Source organism: Centruroides sculpturatus, unplaced genomic scaffold (genome assembly GCF_000671375.1).
Source record: "Centruroides sculpturatus isolate CEXI.00-Female unplaced genomic scaffold, Cexi_2.0 scaffold408, whole genome shotgun sequence".
Classification (NCBI taxonomy): Eukaryota; Metazoa; Arthropoda; class Arachnida; order Scorpiones; family Buthidae; genus Centruroides; species Centruroides sculpturatus.
This window is the reverse complement of record NW_019384597.1, coordinates 204,739-229,937: the sequence shown is the minus strand read 5'-3', so window position 1 is coordinate 229,937 and position 25,199 is coordinate 204,739. Positions and strand designations below refer to the sequence as shown.

The 25,199-nt window shown below is 29.4% G+C and overlaps 1 protein-coding gene across 3 annotated transcripts in view; it reads right to left on the bottom strand.

The window, feature by feature from the left end:
- Positions 1-612: 612 nt before the first annotated feature.
- LOC111624893 (nuclear factor 1 X-type-like) overlaps positions 613-25,199 on the bottom strand; it is a 58,253-nt gene continuing 33,666 nt past the window's right edge. For 2 of the 3 annotated variants that reach the window (XM_023367869.1, XM_023367871.1), the window contains 7 exons: positions 18,604-18,792; positions 14,478-14,656; positions 11,618-11,738; positions 11,404-11,496; positions 10,824-10,945; positions 8,960-9,200; positions 613-5,273 (listed from right to left, as the gene is read on the bottom strand). In XM_023367869.1, coding sequence (XP_023223637.1) covers positions 5,176-5,273; positions 8,960-9,200; positions 10,824-10,945; positions 11,404-11,496; positions 11,618-11,738; positions 14,478-14,656; positions 18,604-18,792 — 1,043 coding nt within the window. In that variant the 3' untranslated portion in view covers positions 613-5,175. The remainder of the gene's footprint in view (positions 5,274-8,959; positions 9,201-10,823; positions 10,946-11,403; positions 11,497-11,617; positions 11,739-14,477; positions 14,657-18,603; positions 18,793-25,199) is intronic. The other variant, XM_023367870.1, reaches the window with a different exon arrangement.

Below are 25,199 nucleotides of genomic sequence, written 5' to 3'. Positions count from 1 at the left end.
GAGCCATTCTTCCACACTATAGAGACTCGTGATGGCCATCTGAAATAAATGTTAAAATATAAATGTACAACTTCAAATAAACTTATGAGGGTGACAAGACTTTTGAACCACCCTTGTATATAAAAATTTGATATGAAGTGAAATGTTTGATCATTAAATGACACGAGACAAAGAAATAGATAATGAGATTTTATTTTTTTTATGTGCTTGAGACTTACCAAATCATGAATTTCTTTTTTAAAGTTACATTTCAAAATGTCATCTAAAGAAAACAAATTTCAAATTATTATACATTTAAAGCTGGACAGCAACAAAATGAGAACAGTGCATACCACTTACTCCACATTTAGTGATGGAGAACATCATCAATGGAATCATTCCTCATTTATTTTGCCATTTTCTTTATAAGGTATATTCTTTTTATGAGGAATGGTTCCAAAGTTACATTGGAAGAAATCACAGGTGGAAGTACAAATATATTTACTTATTAGTAGTTTATATCAGAAAATATTTGAATTGAACTAGAGAGGCACCTTAAAGAATTCAACTGTCCATGCTCATTTTTTATTGTTGTCTTCGGCACTTAACATAACGAGGATAAAACTTATTTTTGTCGCACAACCTTTCGTTATTCTCGAGTCTACGTTAACGTAAACCATCATCGTTAAAATGCTCGGCTTATAGACAGAACTATCGAAAAGGCTCAGAGTTATAAGGCAACAAGAAATTGGTGCATTTGTACACTATTCCATTACTGTTTGTCCAACCTAGAGGTAGTAGCTTGTAGTCAACATTCCAATTTGACATAATGAAAAAACAAAAATTGGCAATGTGACACAATGCTTCTCTCAGGCTAAATTCCATATTGGCACAAGTGCTGTAATGTGATTACAAAGAACAAGATGATGATTGTTTCAAGTATAACTAGTTTGAGCATCTGGGACTTGTTTGAAAAAACAACCCCACTTAATGGACGAAGAGTATTGAAGGCAATGAAAATAATAATCACAGCAATGACATGATTATTAAACAGAGTTTCTTCTCTTTATACGAATAACAAAATCCGACGAGAAATAGAATTTTTTTTTCTTAGAATATTTTCAAACAATGGTAACAGTACGAGATCATTGACCGATAACTCATTTGTTAATTAGATATTTCACACAAGAAAAATGATTGGAGGTAGAAGTTTGTGGTTACATGATACTTATTGCATTCAAAAATTAGAATGGTAATTCTAAAAATGTAGTTATTAATAAAGAAGGTTTAAAAGGTGATTGATTAACAATTTTAATGAATTTCTACAAAATAATACCAGGAATTTTTACAATTTTATATAATACATTAATTAATAATGGAAATTTGATATTTCAAACTTGTATGGTTTTCTAGCTAATAAACAGTAACTAAAATCAATTATAATCTCTGAGGTTCCATAGTCATAACATTTGTCAATTGTTTGCAATTAATTAAACTTATCACAGCAACAAGAACAGATTGCTGAGATATATTAATTAATTTAAAATCTTTGACAATTTTATGACAATAGAAAATAAAACAAATAGTTTTAGATAAAAAATTGAATTAAAAACTAACAAGAATTAATTAATGAAAATCTTGAATTTTCACTGATTAATCTGTTGGAAATATTACATTAAAATTTTAATGACCACCTTACGAACCTTCCTTTGGGATAATCTGCCAATGATCTAAGCCAATTACAAGATAAAATTCAAAGAAAAACTGTGGCAGTAATGATTCGTTTGTACATTATTGAGAGGAAAAATTGGGCCATTTGTAAGAATAATCATACACAGAAATAATATTGTACATCATATGTTAGTGATTTCAAAAATTAAATATATCGAATATGGTAAGTGTTATATAGATACATTCAAATTTGTTAAAGAATAAAAAAAAAAAAAATCCTAAAACAGACAAACTATTCTATTCCTGCATGTAAACTATTTACAGATTATGTGGAAACTATTATCACTACATTCAGATAATCTGAATCATAAATGAAAATAAAATCTACAGTTTTACAGCACACAGAAAGAAAAATTTCCACATAAAAAGATCTCGTTTGATCAAAATTCAATAATTACCATCTACTAATTTTTATTTTATCACAGACAATTCCTGCTGTGTGGACTTGCATTGACAGCCAATGACCAGATCGACTCTTATCCTTTCTAAAATAAGACAAAAAATGTTCTTGAATGAAGCGGCTAACAGCTATACATATTAAAATGATTGAAATAACATTTCGAGGGAAAGTCATCTAATAATGTTGGACCCTGCATGCATATTTTTTAAGGCTTTGAAAAATTGTAAATAGATTTGAATGTATTCATCATCTAATGCTCTGAATCAAAAACAAAAAAAGTTTTTTTGTTTATACAACAAATAATGCAATGTCTTTGCTACTGAATATTTTGCTACAAATTTGCTTCTATGGGCACCTTGTTGAGGTATAATAGAATTAACAGCAAATGTGCAAAGCTCAATAGTTAATGATTAGTTATTATTATTTTTTAAAACTATTATAAACATTTAAAATTTGCAATCATTTAACAAAAAACTAAACTTCTCTATCAAATAACATATTTAGGATATAAAATATGACATGAACATAAATATTAATTAAATTTTCACTTCATAATAACAAAATAAACCGACGTACAACAAACATTATTTTAACAGTTATAACAAAGCGATTTCGGGTGTGGGATTTTACACAAAAAACATTTATTTTGCTTGTTTTCTTTTTTACCGAGCATAATTGTACTCGATATGTAGGCACTTACGGTGGAGATGATTTTTTTTTAATACTTTGACACTTATTTCAATATAAAAACAAGGCCATTATAAAACAAATTATTCAACAAGAGTTAAATTGATTTAATAAATAATTAAATTTCATAAACAACCCTTTGGTGTTATTTTTGCTTTTGATAAAAAGAATTGTTTTTATCATTTTGTAATTTTTCTTATATAGCATCTTTTCAAAAAGACTAGCCATTCTAATTGTTGGAACATAAAAAAGCAATATATATAACATTTAATTTTTTCGTAATTAAATTTAGTCATTCTTAATCCTCAGCAAGAATGCCCATTATATAAATTATCGTTTTCCCTTCACCCAAATTACAACTTTCCAACACAATATATTAAATTTCTCTTTCTTAATAAAGCTGTACAATACACTTTATATTTACAATACATAAAAATACATTTAAATAAAAGCAATAACAAACTCTACATCTTTTCTGAACACTTCTCATAATGCACATTAATAAAAAGAAAGGAAGACGATAATGAAACATATAATTAAAAGCTCTGAGCCACAAATCAAAATGAGGCTTTGTCATCTAAAAAATAATAAACCACAAACTTCCGAGAAAACAAAAATAAAATGATGACGACAACAAAACTTTTTTTATTTTTAGTTTGTATATTTGCATAGCTTATCAATAACTACATAATCTAGGTTGAAAGAATCCTAGTTTATGTAAGAAGTTCCTATAAAAGTCTCAAATTTATTTATTTCTTTAAGCATCTATGCAATACCTATACATCTAAATCTTTCAATATTCTATTTTACAATGAGGATACGTGCCTAATACAGTATAATCACATCCTCTAAGGGCCTTCTTCTTGTTTTTGTATTGTCATTCTGATTTATTGTCAGAATTTCCTTATTTCCTAATATATAAACTGGCATTAAAAGAAAATAACATCCAGAAGAACTAATAGGTTATATACAAAATTATTTCTAATAAAATAAGGAGTAAATTTAAAAAGAAAATTATGTTATTTAGATGTGCTAAGGAACAATTATTCAAATAATTAACAGAAATTTCATTTAGAGGTAGAGATATGGAAAAACTATCTAAATGATAATCACTAAAAGGAAATTCTTGGTTTGAAACACATTAAAACACCATAATGCTCACTTTACGTTTTCCTCACTTGCAAGATTATCTAAGAGCAATTTAATTATGAGAAAGACTAAGTACTATGTATCATCTGGAAAGTGGAGAGTTTTTGAATAATTTTAAATCTAAATTTATCTAGTGAAGAAAGATGTTCTAATTAAAATAATTTTTTTTTTAAATGCATAATAATAATAATATCTAATTTCAGGTACATATTTTCCAGCCTATAGGAAAAATTGATGGAAAAAATTGAACTGTCAAAAAGCTAAATTTTTAATATTATCATTGCATGATTCTATTATCTTTTTAGACTTGCAAATAGAACCAACTAACTGATATTGAATGATGAAGTAGAAAATACAACTAAATCTTTGTTTAACAATATAGTTTTTCTTTTTCTTTTGTTTTTGTTTTATTGCATATTGATTACTTTGCATCATGATTTAATTTTTTTAAATTGAGCTGTTTATTAAGCAGTTAGTTGTCCTATATGCAAGTCTTACTTTACTATAGATGAATACAAATTTTTTTAAGTAGGATCAACAATTAGAATGTATTAGTCTTACTCTATTGCTTTGAAGATGTGAATAATTAGATTAATAATTTTTCAAAGGATGATCTAAGTGGGAAGTTGTGCTCTAAATCTTTACTACCAAAAATTAGGAAATTTCAACGTTCTGAGAATCTAAAACTACACAAAAAGTTTTATAAATGGGCGGAAGATAGTCGCTTCATTTTCTTATTGTTACAAGGAAAGCGACATCTTACAAGCTGATCTCAGAAGTTCTTTCATAATTTTGTAAGGCAAGCACATTATAAATGTGTCTTGTAAGAAGAGAGCTGTCTTGGAGTTTCGTTTGTCATTTGTGAAATACACTCGTTGTAAATGGCCAAGCTATCAAGCCAACTCTTCAAGTGAGCAGATGAAAATTTTAGGCTCTTTAAAAGTTCAGATGCCCAAATGGAGATTACAAATTACATGATACCTGAGTTCGTAATATCCTTTCTTTTCTTTGATCTTGTATAACTGTTGTGACAATACATCTTCTAATTTCATATCAGACCCAAAAAAAGGTTTTTATAAAGCTGCTACTGTAAATAGGCAATCGTGTCACAGAAACACTTTTTCTGTTATTTTAATATGGTTCAATCCATAAATTTTTCTTTCAATTTATATTACTCTATGAATTTTAAGCAGTACATCAAAGAATGAGAGGCTTTTTTAAATTAATTCTTAGGAGGGCTGAGATTTTGTAGGTGTAGAAGGAGCACTTCCTGTCTGATTACTTGTATCTACAGTTTCCGAATTGTGCACGACTGAGAAGAATCTTTCTGTGAAATCAAAAATATTCAGATTTATTAATTATAATGAAGAGAAAATTTTAAAATTATATTTTAAATTAGATCAAATTAAATTAATTAATAAGAAGAATTTCATTTAATTTTATGTACACATATATAATTTAGTGAACTTAGAACATATAGGATAGATAAAATATAAATATAAAAAAGTAGTAAAACAAATATAACAGAAAGTACATTTTATAAATTTATGCAATGTGATAACTTTAAACAACAAGAACACTTTGCTATATTGAATCTATAACAGAAGATTAGTAAAATTTATTAGCAATTTAGAAAAATTAGCAATTTATTAGAAAAAAAATTGATTTTCATCTTTTGTGATTAATCTTTTAAGTTTTTGAAGAGAAAAATTTTATTTTTGGTAAGGCATTTTCAAATGAACTTATATTAAGTAAACAGATGATTCTATTTCATTTATCAGAGCTTTAAATTTAGCATGATATTGTAAAAAACATGGAAATATACTGTACATCTCCAGTTTTTAGAATAGATATTATATATTATATCTATTCTAAAAACTGGAGATTATAATTTTAAATATTAAAGCTTTAAAATATTAGAAAATATATATACAAAAAAGTTAATTTCTCCATTTTTTATACCACTTTATTATTGATAGTTTAAACCAATTACTACAGTAGTTAAGGAAATAATAGATAAGGATATCATATTTTGAAATGTAACTTCAAGTTTTTCAGGTCTTTACAAAATGAATCTTTCTATTTCCTCATAGAAAAAATAGATTTTCTACTTTCATGTTAATGTTTTGTGTGTGTTGAGTGACAGATTCAGATCAATTACAATTGGAAAATCAACTCAAGAATTTGCTAATTTTATAAATCAGACATTCATTTAATAATAAGTAGTATATTTAATTAACTGCATTGATAAGGTCATAAAATTTCCAACACTACATGGGCAGGTTAATAAATTCTTGGCCTATTAACACTGAAGCAAACACTGTACATGAATGATCATATTATTCAACATATCCCCCTTTGGTCTTAATGCACTTCCAGCAATAGCATCATGAAGCTTTTAATCCATTAAAAAAATTTGGTCCTTTAACCATTTTTCTGTAGCTTATATGTCTTCCTTTCAGTTTTTATTTTCAAATGGGAAAGAAATTGTAATCCAAGGGAACCAAGTCAAGAAAATTGATGAATGTTAGATCCATTCAAACTTCAGTTCACTCAATTTGATCACTGTTTTCTAATCAGTGTGTGCTAATTCCATTTTGTTGAATTGCACATTGCTTTGTACCATTTTGTCTTTGCCTGTGCAAAATGACATAAGACATACTGTTCATTTTTGATACAAGTATCATCAAAGATTTATTCTATTATGTGTTTCCAGCAATTATACATATTGTTAAGTATTGTGAGACAAGCAGGGAGTCAGGGGCTAATCTCTCCTGACCACTTAATCTGCACAAGCTGGTAAAACCTGGTCTTGGAGTCATTGGATGGCTAAGAGGGCAAAAAGTGAGTGGGGAGGGTGTTGGTAAGCTGGCAGGGGTCCTTTCAATGACAGGAGACAGGTTTAACAAATAAACAAAACATTTATTGAATAACTAAATCTACATTAAAGGAGGTGAAAATAATACTAAGGTTAAATGCGGTTATGCTATAATATTTACACAACATGGGCAACTAATCGCTTAACTATGTCACTGACCTAATTTCTAGTTTGAGAGAGAGAATGTTTTTACAAATTCTAAATCCTCTAAACACCTCTCGTCGTAATGGAGAGTTGGCTCCTTGTCTGTATGGAAGAGGTAGGAGCTCAGTATTTTCTAACCAGTGTCTTCTCCATATGGCTGGATCAGGTCCACTGTATAGAGGTCCAGGAGTCGAGGTGGCACTGTCACCAAATATGATGAAATTGCCCTGAGCTTCTGGGAGCTCGAATTTTTATTTGCTTGTTGTGAGAAAGGAGTCACATGATCGTCATATGTTGACATTAACGGTGCGTTCTTGACACCTATGTGTCAACTTTCCCATCTAATTGTTATAACAAATGGTGACCTCCGATCTAATTCTCACCAAGAGCGTTTTTTCTATCGGAGTTGTTTACATTTCTTTTTTTTCCCGACAACTGTGTAAAATTCGTGGATTTCACAGTATGTTAGGCAAAGAACTTATCAGCCTGTCCTTGTATTTCATGGATAACTATATTTAAAATGTTCAATTAAATTTGTATATTTTCATTATATTCCATTCTTTGAGAGCAAAGTGAAATGTAATGTTATCTTAAATAAGTACAGTACCTTGTACAACACAGTACTTCTACAACATAATTTTAAAATTAAGAATATCCCCTGTACAACACAACTTCCAGTTTTGCTCTAACATGGTTTTGGAAATCCTCCATACAAAATTTTACAATTTTTAAGTGTAAACTTCATTATTTGAAATATTTTTTTATTCAAGTAAGCATGCAAGTTGTCTCAAATTTGCCCACAGATTTTATAATATTGAAATTTTCAAATTATTTTGTGCTTTTTGTCAGGTTTACTTTAATGAAAACTGATAGGTCAAGAAAGAGAACATTTGCACTAACTTTCCTATCAACCAGATGTTGTTGTCATTGCTTTGAACTTTAGCCCTTAAGACTGTCAGCATGTTTTCTTTTTATAGATTAATCTTCATATTTAGTAAAATTTATTCAAACATTTTTATGTAAGTGTATTAAACATTTTTTAACCAATACAAATGATTACTTCATTTGTAAAAAGTGACAAACAAAATACAGCGGTCCTTCAGTACTCAACTGAACAAATGTGACCCACTAGAACAAATTTTCGATTAATAACATTTTTATTCGTCATCTATAAAAATTTTTTATGATAAAAAATAAAACATATGAAAATGTTACTGATACTTCTGATCAGGTCAACAAGAAACTGAGATGACAATGACACTTTGTAAAAAGAAAATGTCCTTGTTTAACTAAAATTAATATTAACATGTAATAGTGACTGTTAATTAATTATTGGTAGGAAATAAATTATGGATTGCTTTGATAAACATATTTCTTTTAGTAATGAAAAAGAATAGTTTACTTTTCCTAACTTCTGGAATGTAACCCTATGTTTTGCTTTGTCCTGTTATTAGTATTTTGTTTCTTATAGAATGGATTTGCATAACATGGCACTTTTTTGGAACATAACTACCATGTTATACGAGGGATATCTGTATAATATAAATAAATATGTTCATAGATTAGAATAAGGCACTTTTTTAATAATAAAAAATCTATGCCATATGCAGTGCCATAACTAGGGCGGTGCCAACGGTGCACAGGCAAAGGGCGCAAACCCTGGGGGGCACAGAAATGACCTGGACCAAGTTTTGGGTCATAGTTTTGGGGCATAGTTACAGAAGCTCACACCGAACACATAAAAGGCTAGTTACGGTGCTGGCCATATGCTAAAAGTTAAAATTAGGCTAATACAAAAACAATAAAATCATAAAGATTTTTAAGGATTTAGCAAAAACTTTGTACTGAAATGATTGATTAATTAATTACTAACATATATATTTATATAAAAGTAAAAATAGAACCTATGGTAAAAATCTTTCTTTGTACAGCTTAATAAAAATATTATCAAATTATTTTGTAGCAAAATATAAAAAACAATTTTTACAAACCTTCAGCACCAATTATATGAGGAGGATCCGTCTCAGGATTTGTACTCGACATTAAACCTGCCATCATGTTGTAGTCCATGTTTTCGTCCAGTGATATGAATGGAGGATTCCATCGTGGTACAGGGGTATTTCTAGGAGTATTTCTTGGAGTTGTAACAGGTGAAGTAAACATGCTTAAATTTGTTGGGCTTATTACACCACTCATAGCACTTACAGGACTAATATTTGGATAGGAGAAAAGCTGTAATTATACACAATTTGAAAAAGAAATAAATATGTTTTTAATAATGAATTTATATATTCAAAAATCTATCTGTATTTTTAAACAGATGCAATAAAACGAAGGCATATAATGCCACAATATGAAATGAAATAGCTGTGTATATAAAATACAAAGAAGTATTATTTATCTGAATTTCACACAAATAATATAAATATTAATATGTGTGATTCTGGAAAAATATTTAGAATGAATTATCAAAATAAGCAATTCTGGATAATTAATGTAAAAATAACTCCAAGTTCTTTAAAAATAATAAAAAAACAAGTTGCTTTGCTGGCATTCACCTTTATTTACAAATTATTCTCTATTAATTTGTAATGTTCGTTAATGAGACACTGGATCTCACGAGCGGAATGGTACAATAAAATAAACTTTGATAAAATTTTGTAACAAAATAAATTTTAATTTTTTCTCAATGAACCGGTTCTTTTGTTTATTCAGATCCCAACTTTTTTTGTTGACCTCAAATTATCTCAGGTACACAGGCGTTGAACATTTCTTTTTAACCAACAATCAAAATTCTATTAATTCACAACACATAGATGCAGGACGATTTTGAATAACTCTAGCTTACAACTAACTAACTTACAAACTACCTTATAACTAAAGATTCCATCAGTAGGAATAATTGATAGCCAATCAGCCAAAACCTCTCAAAAAGGGGGTCTAGAAGATACAACCCTGGCAAAAAAATAAAAGTTAGAAAACGCCATAAGAAAATAGAAAGGATAGGAAATGAGAATGAAGGATCGAGTAATAATAAAAGATCAGGAAATACCCAGGGTTTTCATATCAATGTGTCTTGGGGTAAGGCGCAAACACGTGCTCGGGCATTTTCTCCTTTCATAAACTTTCTTTACCCTTTTCTTTTGTTGTAGACCTCCTTGTTTCTCACTGGTCTCGATATTCTGGTGAACGTCATCTTTTTATGACTTCTCTCTCCAATTTCTCAGCACCTTGCAGTCCCTTTTCTGTTTTACTCTTCTTTTTTTGTCTTTTCTTCACTCTCTTTCTGCATTCAGGAGCACTGCCTTCCTCGTGCCTTTCTCCTCGGAATCCATTCCCAGACTGACTTTCTCTATCACTGTTTTGTCTCTGGGCTTCACTCCCTCCTTTGTTTGTGTAACGTTCCAAGAATTGGTCGCCTTACCCCCAAGGGAGAAGGGTTAAGAAAGAAAGTTCTAGAAGAAATTTTTTTTTTTTGAATAAAATATAGAAAGAAACTTAAAACTAATTCAAATAAAAATGTACAAAATATCTACACAATCACGGCCAACAGCCACAAATTGTAAAGAAAGGTAAACTCCAGCAAAGCAGTTTGTGTTTTGTTTTGTGGAATTTTGAATATTTACACATTAGCCAATTTAGCTTAATTAAAATTCACAAACTAATTAAAAAGAACTCACCACTGATTTTAGAACTTATATGAATTTATTGAAGTTAAAAAAAAATTAAAATTAAAAATATTTTTTTTAATTTTTAATGTTTCTTTGGAAGGCATGAGAATATTAAAGATTTAATTCAATAATGCATTTATTGAAATTTTAAGAAATATATTTAATATTTAATAATATAAAATACCTGAGGTGGTTGTGAATGAATATGAGAAAAATTATGTTCAGGTCGACCAAGAGAGGTAAATGGACTACTCATCACAGATCTGTTAATAGATGTATCTACATTGTTGCTTGTACTTGATCCAGCTGAAATCAAATATTTCTCATTTTAAATATATGGTATTAAAGAATTTTCTTATTAAAATAATACAAAGTTTTAAACCTTAATAATAAAATTCTTAGTTATAAATAACGGTTTTTTATTACTTTTAATCAAAATTTAACTTAATAGTGTAAATTAAATGAAATTAACAATAAATCAATTTTAATTTAATGTATTTTGAGAAGTTTAAAAAATTTTCTATGATTAATATTTTACTTAGTCTATACAGGTATAATTACTTTAATAGAAGCTAATAGTTCTTGCAAAATAATTTTAATATTTAATTTATCAAATGAGAAAAATTCTTGCGTTCTTGTTTATTTTTGAATTACTATGCATAAGAACCTACTTTATTTTCTTAAATATGTAAATTAGATTAGCACATGTCTTTAAAATGAAGTAAAATAAGTAAATTATAATAAAATTTATCAAGTGAACTGACTAGTAGTAGTAGTTGGCGGTGTAGTGACTTGTTTTCTTGAATCTCGACCTGAAGGTGGACCAGAAGTTTCTGAACCAGGAGGTGAGGTACTACCTATTATTATGTGAATATATAAAATTAGATTAAAGTACATAAATAAATTAATAAATTAACAAAAGTATAACTAATTAAATGCATTACGCATGTTAAGCATAAATAAAAATATTTTAATTACCAGTTGACCTGATGATAGCCACAGGCCGAGCCATTGGAGCTGGTGGGGGAGGAGGAAGCATTGAACTTGTATAAAAGTGAGGAAGTTTTGTTGGACTACGAACTCCTGACTCTGTATTTGTCTGATAGGAAGAATAAATAAGTAATAAATGAATATATAATATAATAGAAATAATACATAATCAAAAATTATTTACTTTAAATTTTATAATAAATAATCAATTTAAAATGATGATTTTATTTATTATTATCAGTATATAATTTTAATAAATAAAAAAAAACAAGCTGTACAGAGATAATTCTATAAAGCAGTATAAATTTAAAAAATTCAGAATAAATGAAAATATGTCTAAAGTTTCTTCCTATTCTTTCTAACACCTTACTGAAAATTAACAATAAATACTTTTGCAAATCAATGGAGAATGAAAAATAAGTACACAATAATTTTTTAATATTTCTATTGTATGTACTTAATGCTGATATCATTCGTGAAATTTAATATTTGAATATTAATCATTATTAACATAGCTCAACAACTAGAGATGGACAGTACATAGTTAACTACATGTTTGGTTTCAACTACTCTAGCTAGTTTTCCTTTTAATTCACCCTAATGTTGCCTTGAAGTAATCTATTGTATTAAGTAGAAAGAACATGTCTCAATTTTTATGATGACCAACTCAACTTTTGAATAAACTAAAATAGCGTCAGCATATAGAGGTTCACAATTACTAGCAAGTCGATTAAATGCGAGCCTGTCACAGATTAAATTACCTTCTGTACATCAATATTTCAGTAATGAAGCAGTCAATCAAACTACAGTAGATTTTAATAAAGTTCCTTTGTCTGATCCTTTGCCAAAGTTTCCAGTACCTATTTATGCAAAATCAACAGACTATAATTATGAAACTAAGGTATCAACTTTTGTCAAAGTCAACCAGTTAAAAACAAGTAAAAAGTTGAACCTAAATCATTGTAGTGTTTGAAATTATTGCAGTTAATAAAAGACAACTACTGACATGTAAAGAATGCATTTTTAAAATACTCTGCTATTCTTGCCAATAGTGCTGCAGTGAAATGTGTTTCCTTTATCAGGACAAATTTTAGCACTTGATGTTGCCAAATGTCAAATGAAGAATTTGAAATCTTATATTCTTGAGACATTACTTTAAAAAAACAAGTGTTAAATAATAAGGATGAAATGAAAACTGAACTGTTATTTTTATCCACTCTAATTCTTTGTTTTCTATTTCTGAATAGTTTAAATGTAGTTAACTAGAAGTTTTAACTGCTTTTATAAAAAAAGCAACTGCATAATTAACTAGTACCGTGTTTCCCCGAAAATAAGACATCCTTTGAAAATAAGACCTACCATAGGTTTTGCTGAATTGCTAAATATAAGGCCTCCCCCTGAAAGTAAGACCTAGCAAAGTTTTTTTTTTAGTCGTAACTGTTATCGAGAGATGGTTGAAAGTGGCCGTTGGCTTTTTGAAAGTACAGCCACTGATTGGTCAGCAGACAATTACGCCACACGGCATGATTTGCATAAAACTATGGCTTGATAATCACAGATTTGCATAATGTTACGGCTGGTGATGGCTAATTGGTCGGCCAGGAATCACGCCACATTACATTTGCATAATGCTACATATGGTTCAGTAAGCACTAATTGGTCATCGAGCTCGATGTTGATGCTATAAAAAGGCGACAGTTCGACATGACTGGATATATGTCACTCTCGTCTAAGTTCGACTTTTTTCAAATTTTTTTGTTCAATAATAAATGTGAATTCTTCTTCATGGAAAAAGTAAGACATTCCCTGAAAATAAGACCTAGCGCATCTTTCAGAGCAAAAATTAATATAAGACACTGTCTTATTTTTGGGGAAACACAGTAGTTAAATTACATTGTCTTATACTACTTAACTACTGTACTTTTTTATGTAGTTAGTATCAATCATTATCAACAACTAATAACAATTTTATATCTTTATGAGCAATTATTTATTGTGACATCATCACAATGCTGGGCTGCAATTTTTAATCATAATATTTTAATTTAATTTTAAAGTATATGCTCTCCAATTCAAATTAATAGTGTCTTGCCCCTGTACATCATACTTTTCCTGATAGCAATAGAGTTGTGCTGGTCATCTATTAACTGCTTTCAGGGGGAAAATTTTGAATTGAAATAATGTGACTTCACGTTTGTATCGGAAGTTCATATATAGTTAATTGAGGCCTTCTACCCCTAATATTTCCCTATCTGGTCTCAGCTTTTATCTATCTAAGTGAGATAAACAGATGAAAGACAGTGGGAATTTATAGGTTTACAATTTTTTCAAATTGCAGCCCAAAAATCTTATATGTAAAGCTTTAATTTTAGTTAACTTTATTCATTTATTTTGTAATTAAGTTTTAGTTAGATTAATTTGAAACAGTATTTTAATATTTATACTTATATGCCAATTTAAATTTAAACTGTTATTCAATTCTATAACTTTTGGAATGATATTCATTTCAAGAATTTTCTGTAATTGAAGTTTTTACATATGCAGTATAAATTTATTAATCCAAATACTGGACTAGAGCGATGCTGGATTACTGAAAATGCCATACTACTAGAAGCTGATGCAAACAACTACTTGTTTGCTTGCATGCATCACCCTCTGTTATTAATATAAAAAGATCATAAAAAATAAGTCATATAAATGATTTAAATTAATTTCTTAACATTAAACTACAGATAACATTTGAAATATTTTAAATAAAATACTGAAGAAATAATATAAACCTATTTTGTAATCTAATAGGTAAGATATTCAAAAACAAGATCCTACATTTTTAAAAGTCAATACTAACTTGTGTGTTTGATCCTGAATTTTGAGCTTCTTGACAAACTAAGTTGACAAAATCTGATAACGTATCACCATTCTCCTGATACTTCCCTGCAGTTATATAGTACGGACTGTTGTGAGGAAGTGGACCTCCGAGACTGGACGCCGGCGAGTTTATATTCATGGAATTATGATGCTGCATTCCTTAAGGAGAAAAGTACGTGTGTACTCTGGTAATAGAAATCACATATCTAGAAAAATCAGTTCCTAAGTAGCAATTATTTTAAAGTTACAATATTTAATTTACACCAATTGCTGAAGACAATTTAAAACTTTGACACATCCATGCATTTTAAATATTTCAGATTTCCTAAATTATAAGAGATATAAAAGTAGAAATTAATAGAAAACTGGTGAAAAATATATCTAAATAATATTGTACAAAAAGGTGACAAGAAAAAGTAACATACGTGCAGGAAGTGTAACACATCACAAAAATGAAGGAAGAGAAGGAAAGTGCTCAAAGTATTTTTCAAGTTGTTGTTTTAGAAATATTAAGGAATAGGTTTATAGCTGCAACACTTAAAAGTTTTTCACATTTGTAAAATTGTACATCATAATGCACAAGTCCTGATTATATATTAAAGTATTTTTTAAATTAAATATTTGAAAAAGTTAATTTATATTATTTCATTTTATAAATAAAAGTAAAGAAATGCCTTCAAATAAAAATAAAAACATATTTAAAAAAGAAGAAAATGTGTTTGAAGTGTATTAAGAGAACCCAAAAGAACTTGAATCAAGACCATACACATGGAACTTTTGAAAGTTTAACCCCCATTTGAGAAGAATTAAAAACTTAATAAAACAGTACATTGTATGCAACTTAGGTAAATTTTTTAATGCATCTCTAACAGTGTCATTTTTAAAAAAGAGTGTAACATTTTCAACCTGGTTAATAGGCCATCCTAAAATAGTTGAAAAATGAGTTTGTCTTTCAACTTTCAACACCTGGCCCATTAACCAGGTTAAAATGTTAGCACACTTTTTTACAAATTCCATTGTTAGAGATGCATTAAGATATTCACCTAAGTTACCACAGTGGCTAGTACATCATCTTTATGTATATAACATATTTATTTTGTATCCATTCAGTTAATCTATTATACTGTGTTACTCTATATACCTATATTATAAAAATTAATAAACTAAGTATGAAAAAATAATGTGTTTTATAACCTTACCCTTTTAAAAGTCCTTGCACAGGCTGACTTGAATCAGTGAAAGGATTCAGTCAGATTGTATAACTAGTTCTAAAATTTCCTCATTTAACCAACTGGTACTTGGTGGTTCTTTAATGGATTCACTTAATCAATTCATAAAAACATGTAAACTGATTAACATTATAAAAAAGATTATCTTGTTGACAGAGAACTATTGGCATCTGTCATCCAAATGTGGGAGAAAAATAGCATGACAAGTTAATTTGGATAAGAAAAATTATGATCAATTTAGGTGGTTGCATTCCAGGTATAGACAAGTGGCTTGGTCTTTGACTTTCCAGTTTTCCCTAATGAGGAAAGGATAGAAAAGAGAGAGATGGGCTCAAGGTGTAAAGACAAAAGAATAAACTAACTTTTTAACACATGCCATATCCTAAATTGAAAGATTTGAAGTTTGTACAGTGATTTGTTTGTATTTCTCATGCAACATAAGAATTTTTAACTAATATGGCTCTTATAATTAAATTTACTCTGGTTATTTTTGGATTAAATAACATAGACTTTATCTAATTTTTTGAAAATAAAGCAAATTTTCAAAATCAAACAAATCCAGATGAGCATCTAAAAGTTCTGTAATTTCTAAATTTTAGGCCATTAAACTGGGAATGAATTTCCAGTAACTGTTCTTCCTAATTGCAAAAGTTTAAGGCAGATTGAAGAATTCTAGGAAACATGATGATAAGTTTGTTGACAATAAAAGACCAGGATGTCATTAATGTTCAAAATTTGATTAATTAACAGAAGTTAAATAAAAATATCAACAATTATGATATTCTCTAACTTTTATTTTTGTCTAAAAAGTGAGACAGAGATGGGAGAAAAAGAATCTGTTGTTAAAATTTTTGAATTCGATATGGCCCAAATTCTACTGTTTTTGATGATAAAATATGACAATCATAACACTTAAAATGTTTAAGAAACCATAAAATATTTTAATATGAGAATAATAAATGTTTTGAAACATTTACAGTTCCAGCATCAGATCTATATGATTCAAATAACATTTGAAACTCAACATTCTAAATTGAATATTCTGTTTAACATTAGGACCCCAAAGTACATAATTGGAAATTTGAAAAGCACTTAAAGTCAACTGATAGGGATTGTTCATAAGAATATAAAATGGGCAACTGTCTTGTACAAGTCTTGTTTTTTAAACAATCTTGTTTATAAAGGCTATCATGCTTATTGTTGCAAGGAGATATTACTTGAGCCATCATGTCAATGTGTGGCGGTACGCCATGTTTTTGTAAATAGGGGTAGATATAAGTTTTATTTCTCCTAAATTCCTTTGTCTTTAACGTCTGTTTCTAGAACTTTCTAACCTATTCTTTTTCTGTGGGTGGGGGACAACCTTTGTCCAAGGACAAAGGGAGAAGACAAAGGGGACATTAAGAAGCCCTGAGGCCATCAGGAGAACGAACGGGACACTTTCGGGTCAGCGTCCGAGGTGTACAGACGTAGGAAACAGCAAGCAAAGGGTTTGTCACCTAGTGGGACAAACGGAGAAGGCTTGGAAGTCGTCTGCGAACGGACGAAAATTAGAAAGACACCCAGATTAAGACCTCAAGAAAAAACGCTCCCGAATTCTCAAGAGACGGAATCAAGAGGAAGGAAATTGAGTTAATTCAAGTACCGATATAGAGAAGATCGGAGACTCCCAAGTTTACCCGGGTACCCCCACAAATCTGTCCTTTATACTTGTCTCTTCTCTTCGTATCTCTTAATTTCTTCACCCTTCTTCCTTAGCATATAAGCTAGATTAAGGTAGATTTAAGTAGTCGTAGTATCTTAAACCATAATCTTTTTATTGTCGCGAGCACGTGTTCTATTTGTGAAAATATAGAATTTTGTCGGACGGATTCGAACTTGTGCACGTACTATAGTTTGGGATCAAGTGTGTTTAGTGTAAACGAACCAGGTGTACGAAGGACTAAGTAGCTATAGTTGAATAAATATCCTGTTTAATTTTATGGTTACTTCTTTGTCATCCTTTTTTGTCCTCCACACCACTACAAATGAATTTAAATTAGTATTTTCCTTTTTGGTGTTGATCATCTGATTCTTTTTTAAAGCCTCTGTTGCCCTCAGTGGTACCATCTTGATTCAGATATAATTATTTTGTGTATATTTCCATCATACTTAGATATTATAGTTCCTAGCAACATACGCAAGAGCTGTAGTTGACACATTTAGATATTCTTCTAAATGGCTGTTCAATTGACTATAAGTGCAGTTGTCTACATAGTACTTCAATCCTCATCCCTTTCCTTTATAAATAATATTCATAATAATGATTCCATAATAATCAGAGTTTACAAGAGAAAATTCTAATATTGAAACTAACTTATTGAAAAAATATTAAAAGTAGGGACATCTGGATATTCCATGTAGTTTCAACCAATAGTTCCATGTGGGGTTTCAATATATAATTCAATCACTTAATTGTTAAAATCATATAAATAATTTATTTTAACAGATTTTTATATGCAATAAATAACAATATTATAAATAAAGTGTAATGAACTTGTGCTTTGTTATGAAAATTATTTTATAATATAAAAGTATTTTAAAAATATATAATAGCTATGAAATTCTTAAACAATGTCCAATTTTGCAATTTTTGACTTATATATTTTCATTTCTGAAACAATTATTTAGTATAATTTCCATCATAAATGAATTTAAAAATTAAAACAGAATTATTTTTAAATAAAATTTTGCATTATGATGTACTACTATGAATTTCAATAATTAAATGACCCAAATCACTTAATTATAAAATTTTGACATATAATCTTATGTAAATTGATATTATAATAATTGAGGAAGCCAAAGATTTTTTTATCCCTTTAGCAAGTTTCTTACCATCTCTCCCTTCTGGTGACACTACTGACTTTGTACTGTATGTGATATCAGGAGATGCCATACCCACATCTTTCGGCGAAGCATGTGGTGTTAGTGGTCCACCACTTACTGTGACAAAATTTCCACTAGCTTCTGTTTTAATTTTATCTGTATGGGTTGTATGTTGTATATGCATAGGCTGAGTTCCACCTATTTAAAAAATAAAATTGTTTTAGTTTATCAATGATTTTATTTAGGCAACTATAACTACAGACTATGCCCAATGTATTTTGTAAGATATATTTTTGAAATTGTATCAATCAAAAGAGCACATAAATCAAAGACTGCATTTGTTATTTTTTAATTGCTGAAATACATTTGACTCTATTCAAATTTCACCACTCTATTGTAACTCTAAAATTTATTTGAATTAAACATTTTTTGAGACATTTTATCATTACATCTTCAGATCAATACATATAGAAGAAATTTGAATAAAAAACAAATTCAAAAATATATCATAATAAATTTGAATATAAGTATCCCTTGTTATACATGATCTCACTTTGTGTGTTTTCACTATAACGTAATTTATTAAAATAAAATAAAGATAAAGTAACTGAATGGCAAGTTGAAATTTTAGTCACTATATGCAGTGATATATGACCTTGTGCATAGATAAGGCAACACATGGTTAGTTGAACTGCAGTTGAAGAGATAGAAGTTGTATGGTAATGTTGCTGTCTTGTTCACAACAAACATGGACAAAAGAAGTAAGAGTGAACTAGGTGCTTTGAAGGGAAAAAGACAAGAAGCTATATCACTTGAGGAAAAATAAGAAATTATAAAGCGGTATGAACATAATAAGCACACTATATAGTCAGAACAACAAGAATCTCAGAATCAACTTTAAGAACAATAAGAAATCAAGCTGAAAAAATAAAACAAGTTGAAAAATTGCAACTAGAATATCTACAGATAAGATAATGCAGATAATGGCACTGATTATAGAGAAAATGAAAAGGATGTTAGCCCAATGAACTGAACATGAAAATCAACATTCTGTTCCATCATCCACTTTGATTATCCAGGCTACAATGAAGACATTATTTAAAAAATTGAATGGCAAAGACTCCGATCCAAAAGTTCAATCCTTCTCTGTAAGTGCTGGGTGGTTTGAACATTCTAGCAGATGATATAGATTCTATAATCTTAAACTGACAGGCAAGGTTCCAGCATAACTTTAAGCTGTAAGTAAGGTGCATGGCTATTTGCCTTAGCAATTGTTCAATCTGGATGAAACAGTTGTTCTGGATGTGAATGCCAAACAGAACCTTTCTGTCTATAGACGAAAAGACAGCCCAGATTTTAAAGCTTCCAAGGACCACCTCACATTGTTGTTAGGAGGAAATGCATATGAAGATCATAAAATCAAACCATTCATGGTTTAGCACTCTGAAAATCTATGAGCACTCAAGAACTATTCTAAGGAGAAATTATTATGCAATTCAAAATTCTTCTAATTTTGGACAATACACCATCCTGCAAGCATCATTGATGTCAATGAGAACATTAATGTTCTGTTTCTGCCACCAAACACATCTCTGATCCAACCCATAGATAAGTGTATTATTGCAATTTTCAAGCGTTATTATCTCCAGAACATTCTTGCAGCTAGTTAAAGATACCAATGGCAAAGATTAAATGTCCGTGAAAGAATTCTGGAAGAACTTTAATATAAAAATGGCAATTGATATGCATGGGCAGAAATAAAACAGTCCTGTATGAAAAAAGTTTGAAAAAAGATTTGACCTAAAGTTTCTGATTCAAATGAATTTGATCCTGAACACAAACTTTCCAATTTGTGACATGACATTGTTGATATGGCAAAATTTCTTGGGTTTGAGGATTTAGACCAGGCAAATTGTGTATTTGTGGATGAACTGCTGCAGCCCCACTCAACAGAACCACCATTGAAAAGTTTCTAAAAATGTAAAATGACAAAAATGATGAAGGGGAAGAACCTGATGTCCTTAAGTCCATCAAACAGCTTTCAACAAAGCAAATGGCTGAATTTTTCAAGCACATTGACAGTGCAATTAGAATCATTGAAGAAAATGACCCTAATGGGGATAGAAGTGCCAAAGTTGCGAGAGTGATTCAGAATTCCTTGTCTTGCTAAAAAGAACTCTATAGAGTGACGGATAATACTGCTTGTCAACTGAGTCTTGATCACTTCATCAAAAAAGTTAAAAATTGTCAGCCCACTACCCCAGGACCTTCACAAGATCAAGAATATGACAATCCAGTCTCATCAGATCCAGGTCATTCATCATGCAATTGAAGACTGACAATTAGCATTGTACTAATTACATAAACTAATAAAAATTTATTTGTTTCTGGCATTTATGGGTTTTCTTTGTTCTTCTTTTGGATTAGTCCCCAATTCCTATCTTATCCATGTTAAAATCAACTCACTTTACATGTTTACATGTTATGTGATTATTTCTCTGGATTAATTAAGCATGTAGAGGGACATCTATATAATATTTTAACCATTTAATAGAAAAGTTTTTACTTAGATTTATTATATTTAGTATTTTTAAATACAGTTATTAATTTCTATTTTAAGGTACACAAAAACTATACTGCTAGACAGTTAGAATATTGTGTTAAATTTATTGTAAATTTTACATTTTTCTTTATTCGGATTTGTTCTATAAGTATGGATCCTAAGATCGGACAGTAAAAATCTCAAAAAATATTTAATCCAAATAAATTGTAGACTCCTGAAGTTTGTTAAGCATTAATTTTTGGTATTAATTTTAATTATGAATGAAATAAAGTGGATAAAAATAATAATGTTTAAAATACTCCTCCAAACCTTTTAACCAGAGTGCTTCTATTTTTAGAATCGCAAACATTTTTGTCGCCCCTCCTGGGCTCTTCTTCAGACTTTATCAAATAGGCCGTTACTGTTCAAGTAAACATTCGATACGAATTTCTTCCGAACACTATCATGTGAAATTGTTCCGTAGTTGTATTGCACATGCTCCATAATCATCTCTTTAAACACTGTTATCCAGCAAAATCTGCCATGCTACAGATAGGGCCATTTCCTCCTTAAAATTAATACATGTACCATTTCTTCCTGCCTTAAATATCTCCATAGCTTCTAGCCATTTTAGTTGTTGTGGGTTGGAGTTGATTATAATGATTTTCACCACGTGCAGGTCTGCCGTTATTTCCTGTTCCGATGCGTATGTTGCTAAGGCCGTTGTATTTGTACCATGTTGTATGTCTGACTTGTGCTCTTTTAACCTCACTTTTAACGAACGTTTCATGTAACCAATATACAGTATGTCAGTTGTCTATCACACCTGTTGTCTTCTAGCAGTACTGTGTATACTCCTGGAAGCCTTTCAGGGTTTGGTGGGTCTTTGCCATTAGTTAGTATCCTGAAGACAGTTTGACACCTTCTGTATGCAATATTTATGCCCCATTGTTTGGCTACCATGTTATAAATTGATTTCAGTGTCGGATTATATGTGATAGGTATCCTCTCTTTTTCTTCCTCACATATATTCAATGATGGCCCTGTCTGATTAATGGCTTTTAGGGAAACCTCATGCCTTTTAGACAAATTTTTGACTAGAGTGTTGTCATATCCATGGGCTACAGCAATATTTTCTATATGTTGGAGTTCCGTTGTTAGAGCTTGTTGTGTCAAGGAGTGCGTGTATGCTCTTCTTGCTAATGCTCGGAAAGCAGCGATTTTGTATGGGGTAGGATCACATGAATTTCTTGGAATATATGTGGGGAAGGTACTAGATTTCCGGTACACAGATGTAAGTATGTTAGCTCCTTCGAAGTTGATATCAATGTCCAAGAAATGCACCCTCAAAGAGTCATTTTGTTCTACTTCTAATGATAACCCATATGGATTATTGTTCATGGCTTCTAGGAAGAGTTTTATGTCTGGTTCCACCTTCCAAAATATAATAATGTCATCAATATAACGTTTATACAACAAAATATTGTGCAAAAAAAGAGGTAGAACATTGTTTTCTAATCTTCTGATTACCATTTTGCACAAATCACCTGACACCGGACTACCCATCAAGACTCCTTTGCCTTGCATGTACGTGTGCCCATTAAATTGGAAAAGAGAGCTATAGCATAACAAATGGGCTAATTTTGCTGGATAACAGCATTTAAAGAGATGATTATGGAGCATGCACAATACAACTATGGAACAATTTCACATGATGGTGTTCGGAAGAAATTCATATCAAATGTTTATTTGAACAGTAACGGCCTATTTGATAAAGTCTGAAGAAGAGCCCAGGAGGAGCGACAAAAATGTTTGCGATTCTAAAAATAGAAGCACTCTGGTTAAAAGGTTTGGAGGAGTATTTTATTTATATTTACTGGTGTGTAGAGAGATTGTATAATGTTTAAAACATAAGTTTACATACTTTCAAATAAGTTAACATGAATTATTTTAATCTGACCTAATAATTTGATATATAAAACAAAACAAAACATACATTACTTTATTACTTTTCATATCATCTATGTATACAGGATTAACATAATCCTTGATTTATGTAAATTCTCTTTATTGCTGTACTAATTACCATTGTTAAAATCATTCATAAGATATAAAATTCAATTTAAAAATTGCTTCTTATATCTTATGAATGAAAATGAATTGAAATAATGATTATGTATTTTTAAATTGCATTTTACATAAATCATTATTTCATAAAAAATGTGAAGAGAATAAGAGGAAATATTGAAAATTAAACATAAATACAATATAATTACATACAAATCTCAGAATAAATTTTAATACAACATGAAATTATTAATATTTGGGTGGAATAATTTGTTAGAATAACTACACCCAAACACACACATCTTTTATGTTGTAACAATTTCTTTGAAAATGAATTATATAACATTAAATTTGTTGTTGCAAGATTTTGTATGTACATGTTCCTGGTTAAGGGCCAACAGGAAGTGAACAAAAAAAAAAGTGTGGGATAGTAAGAAAAACTGTTACAAAAACTAATTATGTCCATACTTCAGAGTTATATTAACAGAAATTTTATTACAAAATATATTTAATTAAAGAATTCATTTAGCTTGTGTTTTCTTTAAAAAACCTCCGTTCAAAACTACATTAACTTTTCCATAACAGATTGATATTTTATTCACTTTTTTGTCACTATATTCTTATATAAAAAGTATCATATAATATTGTATGAATTTGTTACAATCAGTGACAGGTGTAAGGGGAGAGATACAAGGGCTTAAGCCTTCCCTGTTGAACCAAAAAAAATTTAAAATTTATTTATTTAAACTTNATTTCTGTAATGGAGAAAAAAGAATAAAAAAAAATGTAAAGTAAGAAGCAAATTTATGTATTTTTATAGGTATACGATGCCAAAATTTTCCTCTATGGAAGAAAACAGTAGGCCAAGCACGCAGAAATGATGAATGCTAGAAATTCGGCCTGCACTTACTTGTATTCATTCATCACCAGTTGTACATCGATGCTTCTTAAAGGGAATCTGTTGGTGTTTTCCCTGGAGTAACACAGAATAAACATTGCAGAATGAAAAATGCTTTTTTTTTCCTTTCCTTCTTCTTCTTCTTCTTCTTCTTCCTCCTCCTCCATTCCATCAGAAGAAGTGAGAAATGCTGCATTTTGTATTCAAGTTTGACGCCGTTTACTAGTTATGAAAAATATATTTTTAGTTGGATTTCTCTGTTAAATAAATTATTTTATTTTATTGCTTAAATTTGCATTTATTCGTAAAAATTTTCAAATATTTTTTTGGCCAAATTCCATTTAGCAGTATGAAGATGCTTATAATTCTTTTGTTAAACAAGAGGCAATTAATTAATATTCCTAGAAAACTGCATCCGGAATTCTCACATTAATCCTCAAAACACAAATATTTAAATTTGAGGTCTGTTCTATAATTTATTCTTTCTCTAGCTTAGTTGATTAGGATTATGTGTTTTATTTCTATTTATACAGATTGAAAAAAGTATAATTGTGTCTTATAAACGAGTTTCTTAAAGGTTGACAATAATATTAATTGATTAGAAATAAAAGTCTACTATTTAAGGAAAAATCATTAAATTGAAAATACTTTTAGAATTTTTGTCGTTATTCAAAAATTTATAAAAACGAAAAATTAAGTTTACTTAACATTACATACATTTTGTTTTTGCATGTTACAGTAATAGGCCAAAAGAAAGTTATGAATCTGATTGAAGGATTTTATCGTTAAAAAATAATTCAATAATTTAAAAATTGAAGTTTCTGTAAGCTTATTAGATAATATTGAACCAATTAATTTCTGATTTGATTTAATTTTAAAATTAAGATACTATTTTTCAATCAATTGTTTTTTTTACAAATTCACAATTACAGTATAATAATTAAATTTATGAACGAATATACAATTAAAACTTATACAGTATCTTATATTCTACCGAGCAAAAGAGATATACTGTATGAGTATCATCCAGAATTACAGAGTTATCCATTAAACTAGGAGATTTTTAGTGATTATAAAATAAGTACTGTACGTTTACGA